Source organism: Sciurus carolinensis, chromosome 1 (genome assembly GCF_902686445.1).
Source record: "Sciurus carolinensis chromosome 1, mSciCar1.2, whole genome shotgun sequence".
Lineage (NCBI taxonomy): Eukaryota > Metazoa > Chordata > Mammalia > Rodentia > Sciuridae > Sciurus > Sciurus carolinensis.
This window is the reverse complement of record NC_062213.1, coordinates 159,764,315-159,783,578: the sequence shown is the minus strand read 5'-3', so window position 1 is coordinate 159,783,578 and position 19,264 is coordinate 159,764,315. Positions and strand designations below refer to the sequence as shown.

At 41.5% G+C, this 19,264-nt stretch overlaps 1 protein-coding gene across 5 annotated transcripts in view; it reads left to right on the top strand.

The window, feature by feature from the left end:
- Nfia (nuclear factor I A) overlaps positions 1-19,264 on the top strand; it is a 354,467-nt gene that overhangs the window by 250,482 nt on the left and 84,721 nt on the right. For all 5 annotated transcript variants that reach the window (XM_047553764.1, XM_047553773.1, XM_047553745.1 and 2 more), the window contains 2 exons: positions 4,330-4,447; positions 10,212-10,339. In XM_047553764.1, the coding sequence (XP_047409720.1) occupies positions 4,330-4,447; positions 10,212-10,339 (246 nt within the window). The remainder of the gene's footprint in view (positions 1-4,329; positions 4,448-10,211; positions 10,340-19,264) is intronic.

Below are 19,264 nucleotides of genomic sequence, written 5' to 3'. Positions count from 1 at the left end.
GTCTTCTTAGGCCTGTTGACTGTCTGGAGGAGGTACCAGGTGTCTGTTGTAAAAAGTGTCTGTTGTCTTTCTGGACAGCGTAGGTTGGGCCTCCATTCCTTCTCACCAGGCTGCCTGCATCAGTATTCCCTTCTGCTCCAGGCTTCTCCTCTTTCCTGCCTTCTGTATACTGTTGCTACTCTTCCTCACACTCAACCATTATCATTCCCCTGCTCAGAAACTGTCATGGATTCCACAGATCACTCGCTCTACTTCCTATCTCCAAACGTAGGCTTTGCCATTTTTACCTCTAAAGCCTCTCCTATCTCCTATCTCTAAACCTGCACACCTTCAGAGGCTCAGGATAAGTACCCAATCTTCCTGGCATCAACCAATTTCTGATCTCACAAGCCTGTGGGATCAGTGACTCCTCTGAATTTTCCCAACACATGCTTTGCATTTCTCCTGTGAGATGTAGCACGTTCAACATTGTGTTAGATGTTCAGGTATTATTTCAGTGTTCCACTTAGTCTGGAAACTTAGTATCAGGGACTGAGACACCGTATGCCTTTTTTATTATCTCAAGTTGAAAACAATTTTTTAGTAGAAGAGTCAGTATGGTGCAGAAAGGCCCAGGTCAGACATCCTTAAATTGTAACACTGACTCCCTTTTGCCTTTCTGTAACAGAAGGCAAGTTATTTAACCTCAGTCTGAGACTTAGTTCTCCTGATTTAGAAAATGTACTTTCCTGAAAAGGTTGACTTGAGGATTCAATTTAGTAATAAATAAAGTGCCCATCAAAATATGGCTTCACAGGTACTCAGAAAAGCCTGCCCACAGCCACCTCAGGAATTCATGACCCATCAAAGGCTCTTCCTCCTATTTCTAGATTGGAGATACTGAGAATGCCGAGCACAGTGCAGGGACACTCTGAAAGGGACTCCTACTCTCTGGTGTGAATCTTCTCTTTGGCAGAGCAGTAGCACCGAGTCACAATTCATCCCAATGGGCTGACCCTCCACATGACAGCTACACCCAGGCAGTAGCAGGGCTGTGTTCCCTTGTGCAGACCCCTTGCAGAAGGCAGAGTTGTGTTTGTGCATTAGTAGGATTACTTAACCCAGGTGTGAAACTCATTCTCATTTCAGAAACTTAGTGATGTTTTAAAATTCAAGATATGCACAAACCAAGCTTTGCCAAGCTCTCAGTCACCCACCAGCAATCTAGTAGGCAGTTTGGGCAGTAGCACCACTCTGCTGGGCCACCTAGTGCCATCTGCTTCATTACCTTTGCAGTGCATGAAGCAGCTCACAGGAAGTAAAGAGAGGGGCAATGGCCAGGAGCAGTGGTTGCACGCCTGTAATCCCAGTGACTCAGGAGGCTGAGGCAGGAGGATCTTGAGTTCTAAGCCAGCCTCAACAAAACTGAGGTGCTAAGCAACTCAGTGAGACCCTAAACAAAATACAAAATAGAGCTGGGGAGGTCTCTCAGTGGTAGAGTGCCCCTGAGTTCTATCCCCGGTACCCCCACCCCCGATGCAATAAAAGAAAAAAAGTAACAGGGGCAAGCTAAGGATCATTTATGTGAGCCCACTGGTTTTTTAAAATCTGTCTGAGGTAGGCCCACCGTATTTACATTGCATTTTTGTTCCTTTACCTATTAACATTTTAAAAAGACAATTGAAAGGAAAGAACCTTTTCTAGGATAGATCATGCAATAGGTAAAGTGTCCAATAGAAATGCAGCTGATGTTCATCCCTAGGTAGAGGGCCTCAAATTTCTCCCCTTGGTCTGGGTTAGACCTTCTCTTTCACACTTCACTCTTTCCTTCTCCTTTCAAGAGCCAGGTTGTGGAAGATCCTGCCATTCCCTCCATGCTTGGGAATAAAGCAGCTTCTCCACCCAGCTGAGGCCTCAGCTCCTCTCTGAAAGTTGTGAAGAAAATCTAAGTACAGGCCTTTGTCCCTGAGTGGCCTTGTCCCTGACTCTTCGTTAGTTAAGGAGAGGTGTGACTCTGGGCTCCAGGAGGCTCAAGGCAGCCACAAAGCATACACAAAAGGCCATGAACTAGAAGAGGAAATTATTGAAATAAATTTAACATACAAAGAAAATTATAGAGTGACATTACTAATGAGAACTGTTTACACTTCATTTGATTTTTCCCGAAGGCCCTCCTCCCTGAGAGCCTGTCATTGAGGGTTGGGCTTGAATTTCAAAAAGTGTATGTGGACTTCAGGGTTTTCCACTTCTTAGTGGTGACTGTTCTTATGTAATGACGGTTGTGACTAAGGTTTGGTTATTGCTATTATCAAACCACTCAGTGTTTATTCTTAGAAATAAGTGGTCTCATACCCTCTGATTCCATGGTTCCCTTACCGCACCATGCTCCATCCTGTTTCCTGAGGAGTAATCTTGAGAATAATCCCGTTATTACCACAGTCAACACCTTCCCTTCTGAGTAACTTCCATCAGGCTCCCTTTCCCCCTTTGTGCTCAGACCCCATCCCCATCTCACCTTGTTTAAAAGACCCCAGTGACCTCTCTGTTTTCACCAAGTCTTTCCTTCAGCCACCCTCCACCTCCCTGCCTCCTGTCGTAATGGAGTGGTATTCCTAGACTGTCAGTGCAAATTTAGTGGTGGCGTTCCCACGCATTGCTGGTTCTCCTCTGGTCAGTGGGTGAAACTCAGGCAGCTTGGAGTCCATTCCACTAATGCTTACTTGCTGCCTCCTGGTGTCGGGGATTATGTCAGATGCTGGCAACGTAACCCAGCATTCTACTCAGTGGCGTGGGGACGTGCTTTGAGAGCTTACAAACCCGGGAAAATGCTGGATTCAAATCCACACTCCCTGAAGAAGTGTGCCAGAACCCTCATGACCGGAGCTCAGCCACACCCTGCCCACCATGCCCACACACTGGATCCCATGAGGCTGTCAGAAATCCAGTAAACAATCCATGTTCTCCTACCTCATGCTGTTTCTTCTACGGAGAAACTCTCTCTTCTTCCAGTTGCATAAATCCTCCTCATCTCATCAGCATCCCTCTCAGGAATCACATTTTCCAAGTCCTTTTTACTCACTTGAACCTCTTAGTCCCACGCTAGATTAGACACCCTCTTCTTTACAGCCATGTCAACTTAGGAGTAACTGTCAGAGGACTTCTCAGATTGTCATTAAGCTAATTTGCCAGACTTCCCCTTTAGAGCTATTTATGCAGGTACCTTTCTCACCCAGCACAGCCCCTCGGGAATGAAAACCCCTGGTTCATGATGTTCTTAATTATCCTTTCTTCTGATGAATATTAACCTGTACTTAATTTATTTACATTTCTACATATAAGGGCTTCACTCTGTACAATATATGATAATATATGGGTTTGTTTTTCCCTGCTTTGGCATAATCTTTCAAAAAAGACTATTTGCACTAAGGTAGTCTCATGATAGTTTTACAATAAGTTGTTTATAAGATTGGTAGTTATTATTTAGTCACTCAAATATTTTTAAAGTTGCTGTAGTCAAGGCATCTACAAATTCAAGGACATTTTGGAAAATACAAAATCACATCTCAGTGAGGGTCAGCTTTGAAAATCACACAGTATCACAATTGAACCAGAGGTTGGCCAATGCTTCTATAAGGGGCCAGATAATAAATATATTTGGCTTTGTGAGCCATGTGGTCTGTGTTGCAGCTGCTGTTCTCTGATATCGTAGAGGCACAGCAATCACAGATGTTACGTAAATGACAGGTATGCTAGTCATCAGTAAAGCTTTACTTACAAAAACTGTGGTGGATGTGGGCTGTAAATTACCAGGGGGGACAAACATGAACGTGAAGAGGTATGCAGGGTGCTGAGGTGATTCAGAGTGAGGAAGAATTATGTATTTCACTTCATAAGACATTGGGTATGGGTGGCTCTCACCAAAGTTCAGAGCAGACTTCCAAAATACAGACGAGGAGAAGTTGTCAGGATCAAAGTTAGAAAAGCTTAGGGAACGTTTTGCTCACTCATTCAATAAGTTTAAGACCAAAACACGGAGAGGCGTTTTTGTTTAAATCATCCAGCAATATTGTAACATTGGTGACAGTTGACTATTACAAAAAGAGAAAAGATGAAAGGTACGATAGGAAAAAACACGCCTTTCTGGTGTAGACTATTTTTATTGTCAACATTCCTTTGAAGTCAGGGTTGATTACTTATTATTTTGAATAAGCTTCCCAGATAACTGCAAAAAGGAAAGGTGCTAAATGAAAAACTGAAATAGGCTCTCATTGATCTTCTATTCACAGAACTTAACTGATGTTTCTTCTTTTTTGTTTTTGTTTTTGTTTTTTGTTTTTTTTTTCATTCTAGCACCAATAGCTGCAGGAACTGGCCCCAATTTTTCTCTCTCAGATTTGGAAAGTTCTTCATACTACAGCATGAGTCCAGGAGCAATGAGGAGGTCTTTACCCAGCACATCCTCTACGAGGTAATTCAGTGGCTCTTAAAGAGGTTATGCCACATAGTTTCATGATTTTAATTCTGGGCCTACGAGGCACTTAGCAATGTGCTGATAATAATAGGGGATACCAAAGAAGTGGGTTCAGCTCTAACAAGCTGTCAGTCTCACTGGGGAGACACAGCAAACACACATGAAGCAGAAAAAAACATATATGTCTACACATACATACACAACATGTGTACACACCTGCATACCTATTAAAAACAGTGAGCTAAATTTGTGTCATGGGCTAAAAGAGGCTTTACCCAAAAGGTGTGACTTGTGCTCAGCTCTGAATGTTGGTTTGGCTTGATGAGAAGGAAGAGGAAGGGATGGAATTCTGGGTGGTGTGAGAACATGACCAAGGCACAGAGGGAGGGCCTGTAATGAGTGTAAGCATTTTCCTTGGAAAGGTATGCTTTGGCTTGTAGTGAGGAAGCGGACTCCAGTGACACCAGCCTAGTCCCCTTGCCCACAGCGGATAGTACAGCTTAGTCTCTGCTCTTTTCCTACCAAGCCTCCTCCGAAGGTCTCAAAATCCAGTCCATTGAGGTTGCACTAACCGATGAACCTATTTGATATCCTGGTGTGAGGTAATAAAAGCAAATGCAGTTGGATAGCAGGATGAGGCCAGACTATAGCCTCTGATGCTCCGGGAGACCTCAAAAAGGTAAAGCAGAAGAGCACAGCTCGATCTCAGTTGCCGAGTTCTTGAGCTCCTTAAGTTGGGTCACAAAGCCAAAATCCAAATGCAGCGTTTTGCAAGATCCTGTTGTCTCCAGATAACCTGTACCAGAGGGGAAGGGATTAGGCATTAAACCCACAGTATTCTTTTACAAATTGGCTTTAGCACTGGACTGTGACAAGAAAAGAATGGTGCAGAACAATCTTTCATGTCTGTGTACTTTGCAGAAACATGTTTGTCAAAGGTATAGTTTTCCTAAAGCAAGACCAGAGTTTTATGATTTAAAACAATGCCCAGATTATAGAAATTTTCCTTGGTAAAGAGTCTTACTTTGCCTTTATACACAGCATTTTGAACATCGTTAATTTAAAAAAAAATCAACTTCACCATTTCTAATACCTTGAAGGCAGTTAAAGAAATATCTGCTAAATAGAACCAGATCCCACCAGCATCCTTGATGTTTAAATGTTCCCCTTAATTCACGGTAGTATCAGCTCCTTGGGAAAAAAATAATAATTCTCAAATCCAAAGTGCATTTGTAATAGAAGAAAGAGATCATGAGTACGTTTGGGTGTTAATACACTTTGAGGATTTTGAATGTTTGCTGATGGAAGAGACATTGTGTGTAACTGCTCTCAGTCAACATGAAAAAGCTTTGCAAATACTTGTGGGCAGTGATTAATTTAAAAGTTTATGGGCTGTTTGTTTTTCATATGTGTGCTGCACATGTCCCATGTACCTCCCAGTGTTCCTCACCTCCCATCCATCGGCACACTTCTCTAGCTATGTTTTATTATCTTTTGCTGCGACTCTGAATGGAAAGCTGGTTGTTAATGTCATTTAAAAAGCTAGTGTCATTCTTGTATTCTGCAAATAACTAACCCTGATAAGGAGCTAATTATAAACCCCATCAGTAGTTAATAACTCAGTAATACGTTTGTTTTACTCTCATTAGGCTCTTCCTAGGTTGATTTTTTTTTTAGAAAAATTCTTTGAATACATAGACTCAGCAGAATTATCTGTGTACAGGTTAGAAAATGTGCCCAGAAGAATCTCCCAGATTTCCATTTAGAAAAGTTCATCAATCAATGTTTGTCTGTGCTGTGCCAGTATTAATTGGTCTGCTGCAGACACTGTATTTGGTACCTTACATACCTGATCTGGTTTAATCTTTGTCATTGGTTTACAACATAGATAATGTTACATTTAAATGGTGGAGCAGCATAAAGCTCAGAGAAGTTAAATAACTTGCCCAAGGTCACAGTGACAGCACAGTTTACATTAAAACTGGGGTCTATTGAAACTCACATAACTGGCCTTTTCACATAGAATCTCACTGGGAATGGTACTGACACTTAACCAGTTGAACATGAAATCCTAAAAAGGAAGTACCTGGCAACTCCACCATTCTCTGACACTTACCATTTGCCACCTTGAGTTATTGCTGCTGTCTTTGAGGTGTGTACCTGCCTGGACTCTTAGTCCCATGAAGAACGGTATCTAGCTCTCCCAATTCACTGTTAAACCCCAAGGGTATTATTCTCAGCACTCTGGGTACAGAAGCAACTCCCAGGCTCTTCACAGCCTAGTTAGTGGTAGAGACTGCCTAGTGCATGGAAATGTCCAGTTCTGAGGGTACTGTGGACACTGAGGAGAGGCATTTTACCATCCAGTGAATATAAAGTAAGGCCTTGAGACCTGCCATATTGCAAGAATTCAGCAAGTATTAGGAATTAAAGTATTACTTTCCCCTTAAGTTTTAGGTAGAATTTCTAGGAACAAATTTTACACACTAGAAGAGAGGTAACCCTTCAGGGAGCACCGTCCTCCCTTTTTTTCTAATGAACTTATCTCGTTGGTGCTTTTCTGTTCTCCTCAGATGTTTCTGGGAGGATAGAATCTGTGTGTTAGAAAGGCAAGAGCAAAAAAAAAGGACAAATTCATTTCTAAAAGTAAAATAAGTAAAGGACATTGATTTGTATTTGTTGTAGCTCCTGCATTGCTTCAGGGTAGACATCTCTAAAATCATAGAAAGGGTAGTTTACAAACCAGGATAAAATATATGTATTTTTTTTTTTATTTTAAAGAACTTTATTAAGTTAAACCAACTATCAAGTGTGTGAAGTCCATAAGCTTTGCCTTGGAAGTCCCCCACCTGCCCTGCCCTGCCCGGTATTGCTGCCTTTCTTCAATCCCAGATCTTTGCTCACCTCCTCTCCATACATCTAGATATTTATCCTGTATCAGCTCCTGAAAGTCCTTGCTCTCAAACTAAGCTGTCAGATACCTATAGCATCTTCTACCTTGAGGATTTCGTATCTGCGTGGGTATGAAATTAAAGTATACCAAGGAAGTAAAAAGCTTTAAAAAACTCCAAAAAATATTAATAATGGGATAATGATGAACTGTGGAATTGGCCTTTTGAGTTTGATACCATTGAACCATGATGCTTAGATTCTTATCACATGTACTAGTGTGGCCAGTTTCTAAGCAACTAGCCCAAGGCAGCAGTTTTGGAACATCTGTGGCTAGCCAGATGCTGTGGTGGGCACTAGAGACTTAAAAATAATATTAATAAAAAGATATTCAATTTCCCTGCAGATCTTACAATGCCATTGGAACATACAGGTCACGTCTTTCATTTGCCAGGATACATAAGGGAATTTTTCTTCCTCCTTTCAGAACAATTTCAAATGGCTTTCAATTTTAAAACCAACAGGTAATATTACATATACAAAAGTAAGCCACAACCTGAATGGATAGGCAAAATGATTATGTAAGGAGCCTTAACCAAGAATTGTCCCTTAAATTTGGCCCTGAGCTTCTTGGTTGTTAAAACAAGAAGGGGAAGCAATATATTATGTAATTTGCATTTTCCAATGAATGAAAACAGTAGAAATTCATTTAGAAAGACCAGATTTTTCTGACTTTTATGTATTGGAAGGAACTTTTTTGTGTGTATACCTACTCATAAAGAATTTCTGTTAAATACAGTTTTTATATGAAATATAGAAAAGTTCAAGTGGCTATTTCTCACTGAGCTTCAAGGAAGGCTAAACAGAGAACATGAAATGAACTATTAAAGGACTTTCCTTTGGTTATTAAGTTAGCATGTAGGTTATGCTGCCTTCCTGTGGTCTAATTTAATGAGAATAGACCTTAACAGCTTAGAATACTGGAATGCCAACATTAATAAGTAGAAGTTCTTGCCTACATGGGGCCCTCCACATTTTCAAATTCAGATTTTTGCAATAGTTTCTAAATGTCTTTGAGGCCCTAGACACACTTCTTTTCCTTTCTAAGTCCATTGTCTGCATGATTATCAGAGTCACTTTTGTACTCCATTGTCACTCCCTCCTTTTAGGGCTTCAGGGAGTCTCCATTGCTATAGGATAAAGTCTAGACCCACCATTTCTTCTGTAACCTCCACCCTCTGCTCCCTTGTGCCCCTCCTTCAGCTTCAGCCAGGCAAGCAGCTGAAAGTTCTAACTGTGACACACTGGACATGTCACATGATGTTCCTTCTGTCTGACATGCATCTCCCTCCTGAGGGGTGTTTGAAGCATCTGGTCACCCGTGTGCCATGGGCACAGCAGAGAGTGGGTGCTGCCCAGTCACCTGGCACGAGCCAGGTCCAGGAGGGCCCCCGAGACATTTAGGTTTCTGGATTGTGAGGGTGTCATGAGGTAAAGGAGAGGTGTGAAGATTGGAGGAAACACGGGGCTTGAGACAACGTTTTGCAAATGGTATGGGATGATCTGAGTGTTCCAGAACCAACAGGCTGCTTGAGTGGTGCTTCAGCCACGTAATGGCCTGCTCGTCTGCACTTTGGCTCCCTCCTGGTCTCCTCCACACTCAGAGACAGCTCTGGGAAGCCTTCCCCGGCCTCCAGGAGTCTCACTGTGCCCTTCCTCTGCTGTGTGAGTCCCCTCCCTATACATGGGCCCTCCATTTACCTCCGTCCCTTTGGAGCAGTTTGGTTGACTGCTGTGCCTCTGTTCATGGAGGCAGGTAACCCATCTGCTCCTCCCTGTGTCCCAGCACTAGCACAGCACCTTGCCCGTAGGAGGCACACAGTGAGTGTTTGATGAATAAAGCCTGTGAGCAACTCTGTACCCTGACATGTGAGGAAGCGGTTCCCCAGTGAGCCCTCCCACCAGGTATGAGATCTGTTGTGCTGGTGGCCCTCTCCGTTGAGGCAGCTGGAACAAGAACAGCAGCAGGTTATGTGCCACTACTTTTTCACTCCTGAAGCTTCCCACTGGGAAAAAAATCCAGTCCTTCCACTGGAGGAAATGAGATATATTCTGGAAGTTCCTCAGTCATACTTTAAAAAAAAAAAAAAAGTCTTTTCTCTAATGGAATAAAACTTCATTTTGGTAATCTATGGGTAGTAGAATGGCATAAGAGCCACCAGGCTGCCATCCATATCCCTCATTCTCATGGGACATGCATTCCTTCTGCCTGTTTTATTCTGTTCTGTTCACTGTTTTTGCTGTAGTGTCTAGATCAATACCTGGGCTACTTAGCTGTACAGTAAATACTTTTTGAATGAACAAAAATCCAAGTTGAAGATGAGGAAATGTACAAAAAAGAAAGGGAAGAAAAGAGAAATAGTCAAAGCTTTTTAGAAGGATTATGAGCCCCTATTTTTAAAAACACCTTTCTGGGGAGCCAGCAAGGATAGAATTGATGTCTAGGTACACTGCAGATGGCCAGCCCCGGCCACCACCCGTGGAGATAGGAAACACGTGGGCTTACTGCTTCCAGGTGGAGACAGGAGCTGGAGCCAGCCACCAGTTCCTCAAAGCAAAAAGGCACAGGATGTGGCAGCAGCAACTTGAGGGACAATAAAAAACAAACACAGACACTTGGAACAACACAGGCCCCAGACTTCATTCCACCTCCAGTGACTCACCCAACTGAACAAGAGCCTAAAGAGAGTTCTAGAACTATGCACACTTGCCAGGTTGCTTCCTCCTTCGGCCTTCTTTCAACCCGAGATGCCGTGTCCAAGAGAAAGGTGGTTTGGATTGCTCGTAAACACACATGCATTTGTTCCTCCAGCTCCACGAAGCGCCTGAAGTCTGTGGAGGATGAGATGGACAGTCCTGGTGAGGAGCCATTCTACACAGGCCAAGGACGCTCCCCAGGCAGCGGCAGCCAGTCCAGCGGGTGGCATGAAGTGGAGCCAGGTAAGCGGGTGGGGAGGCTGGGGGCTCCCTTGCCATTGGAGAAAGTGAAGAGAAGCTGCTCAGGCAGTCGTCGGGAGCGGGTGCACTGTGATCTGAGGCACCAGGCTGAGCAGCACCTCCCCTGAAGTGGGAATGGCATGTGGCTTCTCTATGCGCACGTCTTCAACCACACCACCACCCAGCATTCCACTGGCCCTTGGTTTTGTGTTTTTGGGGGTTGGTGGTGATTGTTGTCCATTTGTTTTTTGAGAAGGAGTTAAAACTCCTGGGCTTAAGGAGTCCTCCTGTCTCCTCCTCCCAAGAAGCTGGGAATATAGTATTTTTGTTCTTATACTTCATACCTCTTGGTTTATTTTTTAAATTTATTTTTTAGTAATCATGACAGAAGCCCGCAATCAACTTTTCAACCAGGTAACACTAGGGAGGAGAACGAGTTCTTCGTGCTGCAGGTTACATTTGGAGTTCTAAAATGAGGGTACTTTGTTATGTTTTTCCTATTCCTGGATATCATTGTGAACATTTTTGTAATGCAACAGCTATCTTTATGTCCATCTGTACTAAAGGAGGCAAATGACTGCTGGTCCAGCCTCCTGGGGTTGTCTAGTCTTGGCTCTGGAGTCTTGAGAGTAATATGAATGATTCTAACAGCAGAAGCTTTTTGAAACTTTAATCAATGTCTGACCTTGATGTGAGCAAGGGGAAATTTTTCCCAGTGCCTTCCAAGCCAACATGACAAGTCCAATGGGTATGAAGGAGAGAGTCAGGGGTTTAGAATTAGCCAGTTTGTTATCCTGACTTCAGCTTCTGCTGGCTGTGTGATTGTGGGCAACTTACCTAACCTTTCTGAGCCCATGTCCCTATTTGTATAAACTGACAGTAATAGCTGCTTCAGTGCTCTTAAGAATTAAGTAAGGTAATATGCATGATCCATTCAAGAATTACACCCAGTGCAAAGTAAGTATGGAAAACCTTCTCTGACCATCTTTCCCCATTCCTGTCTCAGAGCAATTCCCTGCAAGAGCAGACAAGCACCAAGAAAATCTTTGAACCAACCCCTTCATCTTCAAATCCTGGTTCTCTTCTCTCCTCCCTCACATTCTTTCAAAAGACAACCCTAAGAGGGTCTGATTATAAAGGAGTACAGAAGGGAGATTTGGAGGATGATGGAGGTATTCTCTATTCTGATTGTGGTGGTGGTTACAGTAATCTACACGAGTTTTAACATTCACAGGTGTGTATCCTTCCTTTTGCAAGTCAGTTTTTGTGCATGATTAAAAACAAATTTAAAAACCTCAGGCCCTACTGCCTGGGGTCTTTTTATCTTGTCGCCTTTATGAAAATGCAGACATTTCTCTTTGCCTCACTTCTGCCTAACGCTCCCACCTGCCCATTCCCTCATTTAGCAATCTTCCTTGGGATCTTCCTGTATGATGCACCATGCCAGGTTCTGGGAACTCCAGGTTGCATGGGGAGGCTATGGATCCTGCTTTCAGGAATTTGCAATCAAGGGTGGGAAGCAGGCACATAAACAGATCACTACCCAGCGGATCAGGAGGTGCAGGGATGTGGTATTAGCCTCCATTGCCTTCTTTCTCTAATTATTCCCAGCACAGCACTCGCAGTGTGGTGGTTCCTCCCTGAAGGTCACACCTCCGCTTTTCTCTGCGCCTCCAGTCACGTCAGTTGCCTAAAGTGGCTAAGAAATAAAGCCAGCCTAAATGAGGACAAAACGCTGACGGCTCGTTGCCATTACCTGCATCGTCAGCATGACCTCAGCATAGAGCCAATGAAAAGTTTATGTGCTATTAAAAAATTAAAAGATGTAAAACTTCTTTGAACCCTTTTTAAAAGGCTAATTAGTCCTAGCCAATTTACCTGCTTCAGTGGAAATCAGAATCAAATATATAGGTTTGTGCATTTGTGGTCGAGTGTCACCCCCATGCACTTCATGCCTACTGACGCCACTCTGTGTTGATGTGCTCGCGGCTCCTCCCCCGAGGCTGCTCCCTCAGCCCCTACCCAAACTTGCGTTGAGGGTTGTGAGCATGGGTTGACTGGAGAGTACTTTGGCCTATTGACTCTTTTATTCAGAATAATTCCTATTTCTATCTTTGCATTGATTAAAAAAAATTATCATACATTTGAACATCTGAATACCTATATGTTTTGTAGTCATTAACTCAAGTTTAATGGCCAAATCCTCTTTAAGTAGAATATATTTATATATTCTGTTCCCCTCTTCTTTCTCCTCTACCTCCTCCTTCTTGATTTTCTTCTAGAACGCCCCCCACCCCGATTGTCCATTGTATGTCCTCATTTCATTAAAGAAAAATGCAATTCATGGTATATGTTTGTAGGGGCTGGGCGGAGGACAGCGGATAAATTTACATTTGGCCATATTCAGCATAGAAAGTCATAATTGCAACAGGGCCTGAGGGGACATTAAAACTCAACTGAAGGATGTTGCACATGTTCATGGTGACTTTGGTGTCATTAACTCACACCAGCCATTTTAAATGGATAATTTATGCTGCCAGATGGTCCTTTTTTGGGGATTTTCCATCAAGCCCAATCCCCTTTTTGGCACAGAGAACACCTTTATGTTGTTCCCACACTTATCCGGGCCTGCATAGCTTTCCCCCAGGGGTACAGTTAATTGAGTAGGAGGCTTTTAGTGGTTCACTCATGTAAATTACATTCAGAAATATGTTGGGAATTATGTATATGTGAATGCACCGGCAGCCTCTTGGTTGCCTACTTTTGGAATAATTCTCTCAAACAAGTAGGAAGGAAACTTTGTTTATACCTCAGATGCGACACAGGAAGCAGAGCCTGTGCTCGTTCCCCCTCAGAGCTCTGCATCTGGGTACCTGCCCTCCACCGCCTTTCCAGGACTCCTCAGCCAAAAGAGGACTGAAGGTTGCCAGAGGAGACACTTTTCCTTGAGCAACAGGAAGACTCTGGAAAGTAAAACAAACCAGACATGCAGTAAATTACATGGGCTCTTTCAAACGTCTGTCGTAGTATCCTGTTCCCCATTAGTTTATCTCAGCACTTTTGGTGCACAGCTCTTATTATCTGGGAAGAAGGGCACAGGAGATTAAAGATGATGTTAGTCTGAAAACATCAGACAACCTTAGGCTGACTTTTGCTTCTCTTACAATGCTGCGTTTGTTCCCTCCACTTAGCTTCATTTCCCAGTTATCTTGAAGCTGGGTTAGATTCGAAGCTTTGAAGCTAATCATGCACGATGAAATGAGTCCTATGAAATTCTATCAAGCAAAAATGCACATACCATCAACTCTTGTTTATCTGTACAAATGAAAAATTGCTGAGAAACTGATAATGCAAATAACTAGGAAGGAAACCAACAGGCAGGCGCCGGCATGAGGTCAGACTCTGTGTGTGCTTTCATATATATGGTAAAAACTCTAGTTATAATTGAGTACCTACTGTGTACCAATTTTCCTTTCAATAGCCTCCTTTAAAATATGCAAGATATAATGATTTTGCCTCCTGTAGATGAAAACTAAGAATCATAAAAAGTTAAGTGACTTGCCCAAACCCATACAAATAGTCAATCTGTGGATCCAAAAGCCATATTTCAAACCATAGCTGACCTCAGAGTATAAAAGTTTTCTTCTGTTCTCAATAATCTCATTTACCATAAAAGTTTATGCTTGCATGTTGAAATTTCCTGTCCTGAACTTATACTTAAGTTAAAAACATAATTAAAAAAAAAAAAAAAAAACAATAAATAACTCATCAGAAAGACCTGAAAATCTCCTTTTTTCCCTATCCCAAACCTTATCATACAACCCCAACCTGGGAAGGAATATGGGCTACTGAACACATATAGAACACTATGTATAAGCAACTGTTAACAAGGTGAAATATCTATCATTTTCACTATAACATCAAATAATTCTTGGCATTCAGGTCTTTATTCAAATAATGCCTCAACATGAAGACCCTTAGGGATCTAAAATAACTGCTGACTCTCCCTCCTTCATCTTATAATCCATAACTTTGCTTTCCTTTCTTCACACCTCTCTGTACTGTTGTTGTCTAATATTGTTTAGAATATATGATCCATAAGAGTAGCACTTAGCCTGTCTTTTCCACTACTGTATCCCTGCTATCCAGAACAGTATGTAACACACAATAGGTCCTCAATATTGATTGAATGAATGAAGTCACAAGGCAGAGAGTTTTGGGTGCTTTTAATAAACTTAAAAGCAGAATTTGTTACCAGTAATACTTTCAGAATCAATATTTATTATATTTTTGATCTGCAGACTTTCAGTCAAATCCAGTTATTAGCAAGTAGAAAGTAAAATGATGTCTCAGGCTTAGCCAAGGACCCATTGCCCTGTTGTAGTATATCAAACTGTGTTACTGTATTACAAAGTATCCCTTGTCCTAAAGGGTGTTTCTTAAAAGAATCAGACTTTTTTTTTTTTAAGTTGTTACAGCATAGAATAATATTTACCAATCTCTGGGAAGAATAAAGGGAGGGTGGGATGGAGGAGAGATTGGGCAGAGGCTACAAAATCACTGTTAGAGAGAAGGAATATGTGCTATTGCACAGGAGAGTGTCTAGAGTTAACAATATTATATTGAATATTTAACAAAAAAAAAAAAAAAAAAACTTCCAGAGAGGATTTTGAATGTTCTTACCACAAAGAAATAACTGTTGGGGATAATAGATATGCTAAAGACCCTAACTGGGGCATTACACAATGTATACATGTATCAAAACATCACACTATATTCCATAAATATGTACAATTATTTGCCAGTAAAAATATAACTATTTCTAAGATAATTTTAATGATGATTTTTTTGACGACTCTTTGTCAGGAATCTTAAGAGTGAGTTTTCATGAAACATTTTTTTGGGTTTAGATAACCTCTCTGATTTATGTTGGAAGATTTTCAAGGTTCTACTCACATTTTCTCTTACACACATGTAAGGAACACCTGAATGAGACATTTTAGACCCGTATCACTCAGGGTCATCTGAGTACCAGGACCTGGGAATCACAAGGAGTTTCTTAGAAATGCAGAATCTTAGATCCCACCTGGACCACAGAATCTCAACAAGAGTTGTAGGTGATGCTTCTGCACACTCAGGTATGGAAAGTACCCCAGGGATCTTCTCTGGAAGCCACTGAACATTAAACACGGTGCTCCCTGACCTTCTTCCCAATGTTGAGCGGGAAGCACTTTCTAGAAGCGCAAGAAAGAAAGAAAGAAAGAGAGAAAGAGAGAGAGAAAGAGAGAAAGAAAGAAAGAGAGAGAGAGAAAGAAAGAAAGAAGAAAATTCTCTCATATCTCTCACATTCCTCCAGTTTCAGTGCCTCTGAATGAAGAAGAATGGCTAGTCGTCTAATCATTATAATTCAAGTCAAACCAAGTCACTGAACCTGTAGTGAGTGCCAACTATGTGCACATCCAAGAGTGGATACAAAGATTCCCATCAAGGGCATATCTCCAAGGGCAAACCTCTGACTGTCCTCAAGTGTTAGTTATTACCCACTCTTGTTTGGGCCCCATTTCTCTCACAAAGTTTGATAAACCAAAGTCCTTTATAAAGTTAGTGGCTTATGATCATGTGAACCATCCTCAGCAGGATTACTGGGGAGACAGAGCTCACCCAGCTGATGGTAGTGGAAAGCAGACAAGGCTAAGCAGTACTAAATTTGGCTGGAGATTTGGGGACAGTCTCCTAAAAAGATGGAAATTAAAGTGGGTTTTGATCATAACCCAACTGAGAAATGTTCATATACTTGAACATAAGACTTGATATCTCAGCCTTTATGTGTAAATTTGAATTTTCTTCATATATATTTCTTCCTTGGCTGTAAAGCATCTCCTTGGCTGTCCTGTGAACCTTCCTCAGTTTCTTTGTGTCCCTGAAATTGAAGACTTCTCCCAAGGGTCCGGTGGGCTTTCCAGGTTGCCAGGTGGCCCCACATCCATACTCGAGACTGAGTCTGCATTGAGCACAAACGTGTGTGTCAGTTTCAGTGGGTCTGAAGTAAAGCTAATTTTTTATTATTATTTTTTTAAAAAGATGTGAAATTATAGCACTCTACAGTGACATTTAGTACTGCATTTGAATGCAGGAATAAGACGCTACTTAAATTTTCTCCTGTACAAAAATTTCAAAATTCTAATATATTAAATCATAATTCATATGCACATCTGAATAGATTATAATTATATTGGCATTATAAAACTATGAATACACAGTTTCGTTAGCCAAAGTGTTAGAAATTCCAGCAGTTCATAGAACATTTTTTAAATCAAATTTGATAAGTAGAAATAAGTAGTAAATTTAATTGTAGTTATTTTTTTAAAAAATATTTTCAGGGATAAACTTCTTTCAGAGATAAAAATTTTCCCGTAAAGTAAGTTGTTCTCATTTTTGAAGGTCAAAAATGAAGTACTTTAATACTATGCCCTCTGTTCTTATCACAATTATTAAATAAATGCATTTTTTTTAAAAATTGCTTAAAGGTACCTCTAAAAGAATATTTGATAAACATCTGGTCAGTCAGGAGCCCAGGGCATTTAGAGCTAGGGTTCAGTGTCTCAACCACTAGGAGCACAGCTGGATTATGCAGACTTATGTTAGTTCATTCTAATTTTAAAAATCAAATATTAGGTTCCCTTGGATTCACAACTCTGCCAGTTCTAATTTGACTGCCACCGTCATCCATCGGTTGTGAGAGTTGAGGAAGCTGACCAACGTGGACTTCTGGCTGAGACACACAGGAGGCCCATTATCAGTGCCGATAAAAAGGCAGCAATCTGGTAGCAGTAGTGCATTGATCATGCACACTCTGCTGCGCTAGCATATATTAGGGAAAAGGATTAGATCTCCCACAATCTCCTGCCGTAATGGGAATGGTCACTGTTACAGAGCATTGCCATAAGATCAATGTCTTGGCTTTTCCTCTGCATTTATAGAGCAGTGGGAAAGCACCTCTCTGTGACACCATTCTTTTCCATTATGTCTTTAGTATTGGCACCTGCTCATTAGAGGCTGGTGTGCCAGGGAGCATTGGTTCAGTAACAAGGGGCCTGTTCTTTATCAGAGAAATTTCACCTAAATAAAGGGTTACAACAGGAAAGCTATATTACAAAATGAGCACTCTAACCACCCTTCAAAAATGGCCCTATCTTTTTTATCAAGTCTATTTTTTTTAACGCTGGAGTTAGTCCTAAAACAGTCTCTTATAAGTAGAGTCTAAAGCATTACCTGTTAGAAGAAAAGAAATATTCTCATATACACATGCGTTTTAGGTTGTGTGTGCCATATTCACATATCTGATAGAAGCAGGATCAACAAAATTTTTGTTTTTATTCCCAAAGCCTATTATAGTACCTGGCAACATGGTAGCCATTCAGTCAATATTTGTTGAATAAATAAATAACTAATAAGATGGAGACCACACATGTCTTATCTTGTCCTTTGAATGCGATGAGGCTCTCAGAAAGTATGCATTTGCTAAGGGAATGAGTGTAGCTGCACTTGCATCAGAGAACCCAGATGCACAATTTTGCAAATGCAGAGGCTCCCAGGAAAACAAATGCAGCGTTTCAGCTGGTCTTGTATAAATAAATAAATTACCCAAATCTCCAAATTTTTAATTTCATGTTTGAAAATGGGGATGTGTAAATATTCTAGAATGGAAGGAAGAAAGAGATAAAGCTTAGATGTTAGGTTACACGTGAAATCTTCCTCCCACCCTGTTCCTATCTCCATCCTCAGCAGCAGCCCAGTGGCTGCGGTAGCAAAGTGCTGGCTCATGGTATGGCTGGGAGGCAGCTACTGTAGGGAGGAGCTTTAAAGCAAATTTCATTCCAATCACAGTAATCTCTGAGGGCTTGCCGGAGAGGAGATAATAAGAGAAAAAGAGAATTATTCTAAAGAGGAAAGAGAACAAATTAAGGATAAAAAAAAATCTATAATTCTTATATTCTACCATGAGCAAGCCAGGGATTTTTAGCAAACTACTCTGAATCTTTGCTTCCTCATATGTAAACATTGGAAGGAACAAAGCAGCACTGCCTCCTAACTCTTAGCCTTGAAAAGGTGAAATGAGATGATAAGAAAACAAGAACTACCACTTATTGAATACTAGCTGTGTGCAAAGTACAGGGCGTGGCATTATAGGTAGGGTCTTTTTACTCTATCTGAAGTATACTTAATAAACCATAACACTTTAAAGAAATATTATGCATACGTATACATATGTACATATGTAAGTACTTTGAAAACTCTAAAGTACTATATGAGTGAATATTCTATAAAATTTAACTGAAAGCCTGTTGTATAGATCTGCATCTATTATATACCAAGCTCTGTGCAAGGTGATAAAGGAAATGTAAAAGTAAACCACATGGTGCTCGCCTTCTAAGGGCTTACAGCCCATGAAGGCAGGAGGGTAGCTGGACAGACAAGGGCTGGGATGTTCGTGCAAGATGTAGAGTGCAAGGCCCATCCTCAGGCTGGCGGTTCACCCCCTGACCTCACCACCGTCCTCTCCTGTGCCTGTTGAGAAGAGCTGGAGCATCAGGGCAGTGACAGCTGGTCCCTGTTCCCTACTCTTCTCCCTGTCAGTCTAATCTTTCCTGACTCCTAGGAAGCATGTGAGTCTGCCATGACAGGAAGTCCTTGGGAAGGTACAAGCCGGTGCCACCCTCCTCTAGCAAGGGGCTTCATTCTGCACCCCTCGACCCAAGCACCCACTGCCTAAAACAGTTTTCTGACTGTGGGTGCTAGCATTGGGCAGAATTGAAGCAAATATTTACTTCAAGGAAACAAGATTATTCTGAATGAAGATTAAGTTCACCAAAGGACAAAATAAGCAGAAAAGAGAGTTGGAAGAAGAGAAAAGAAAGATAAAAAGAT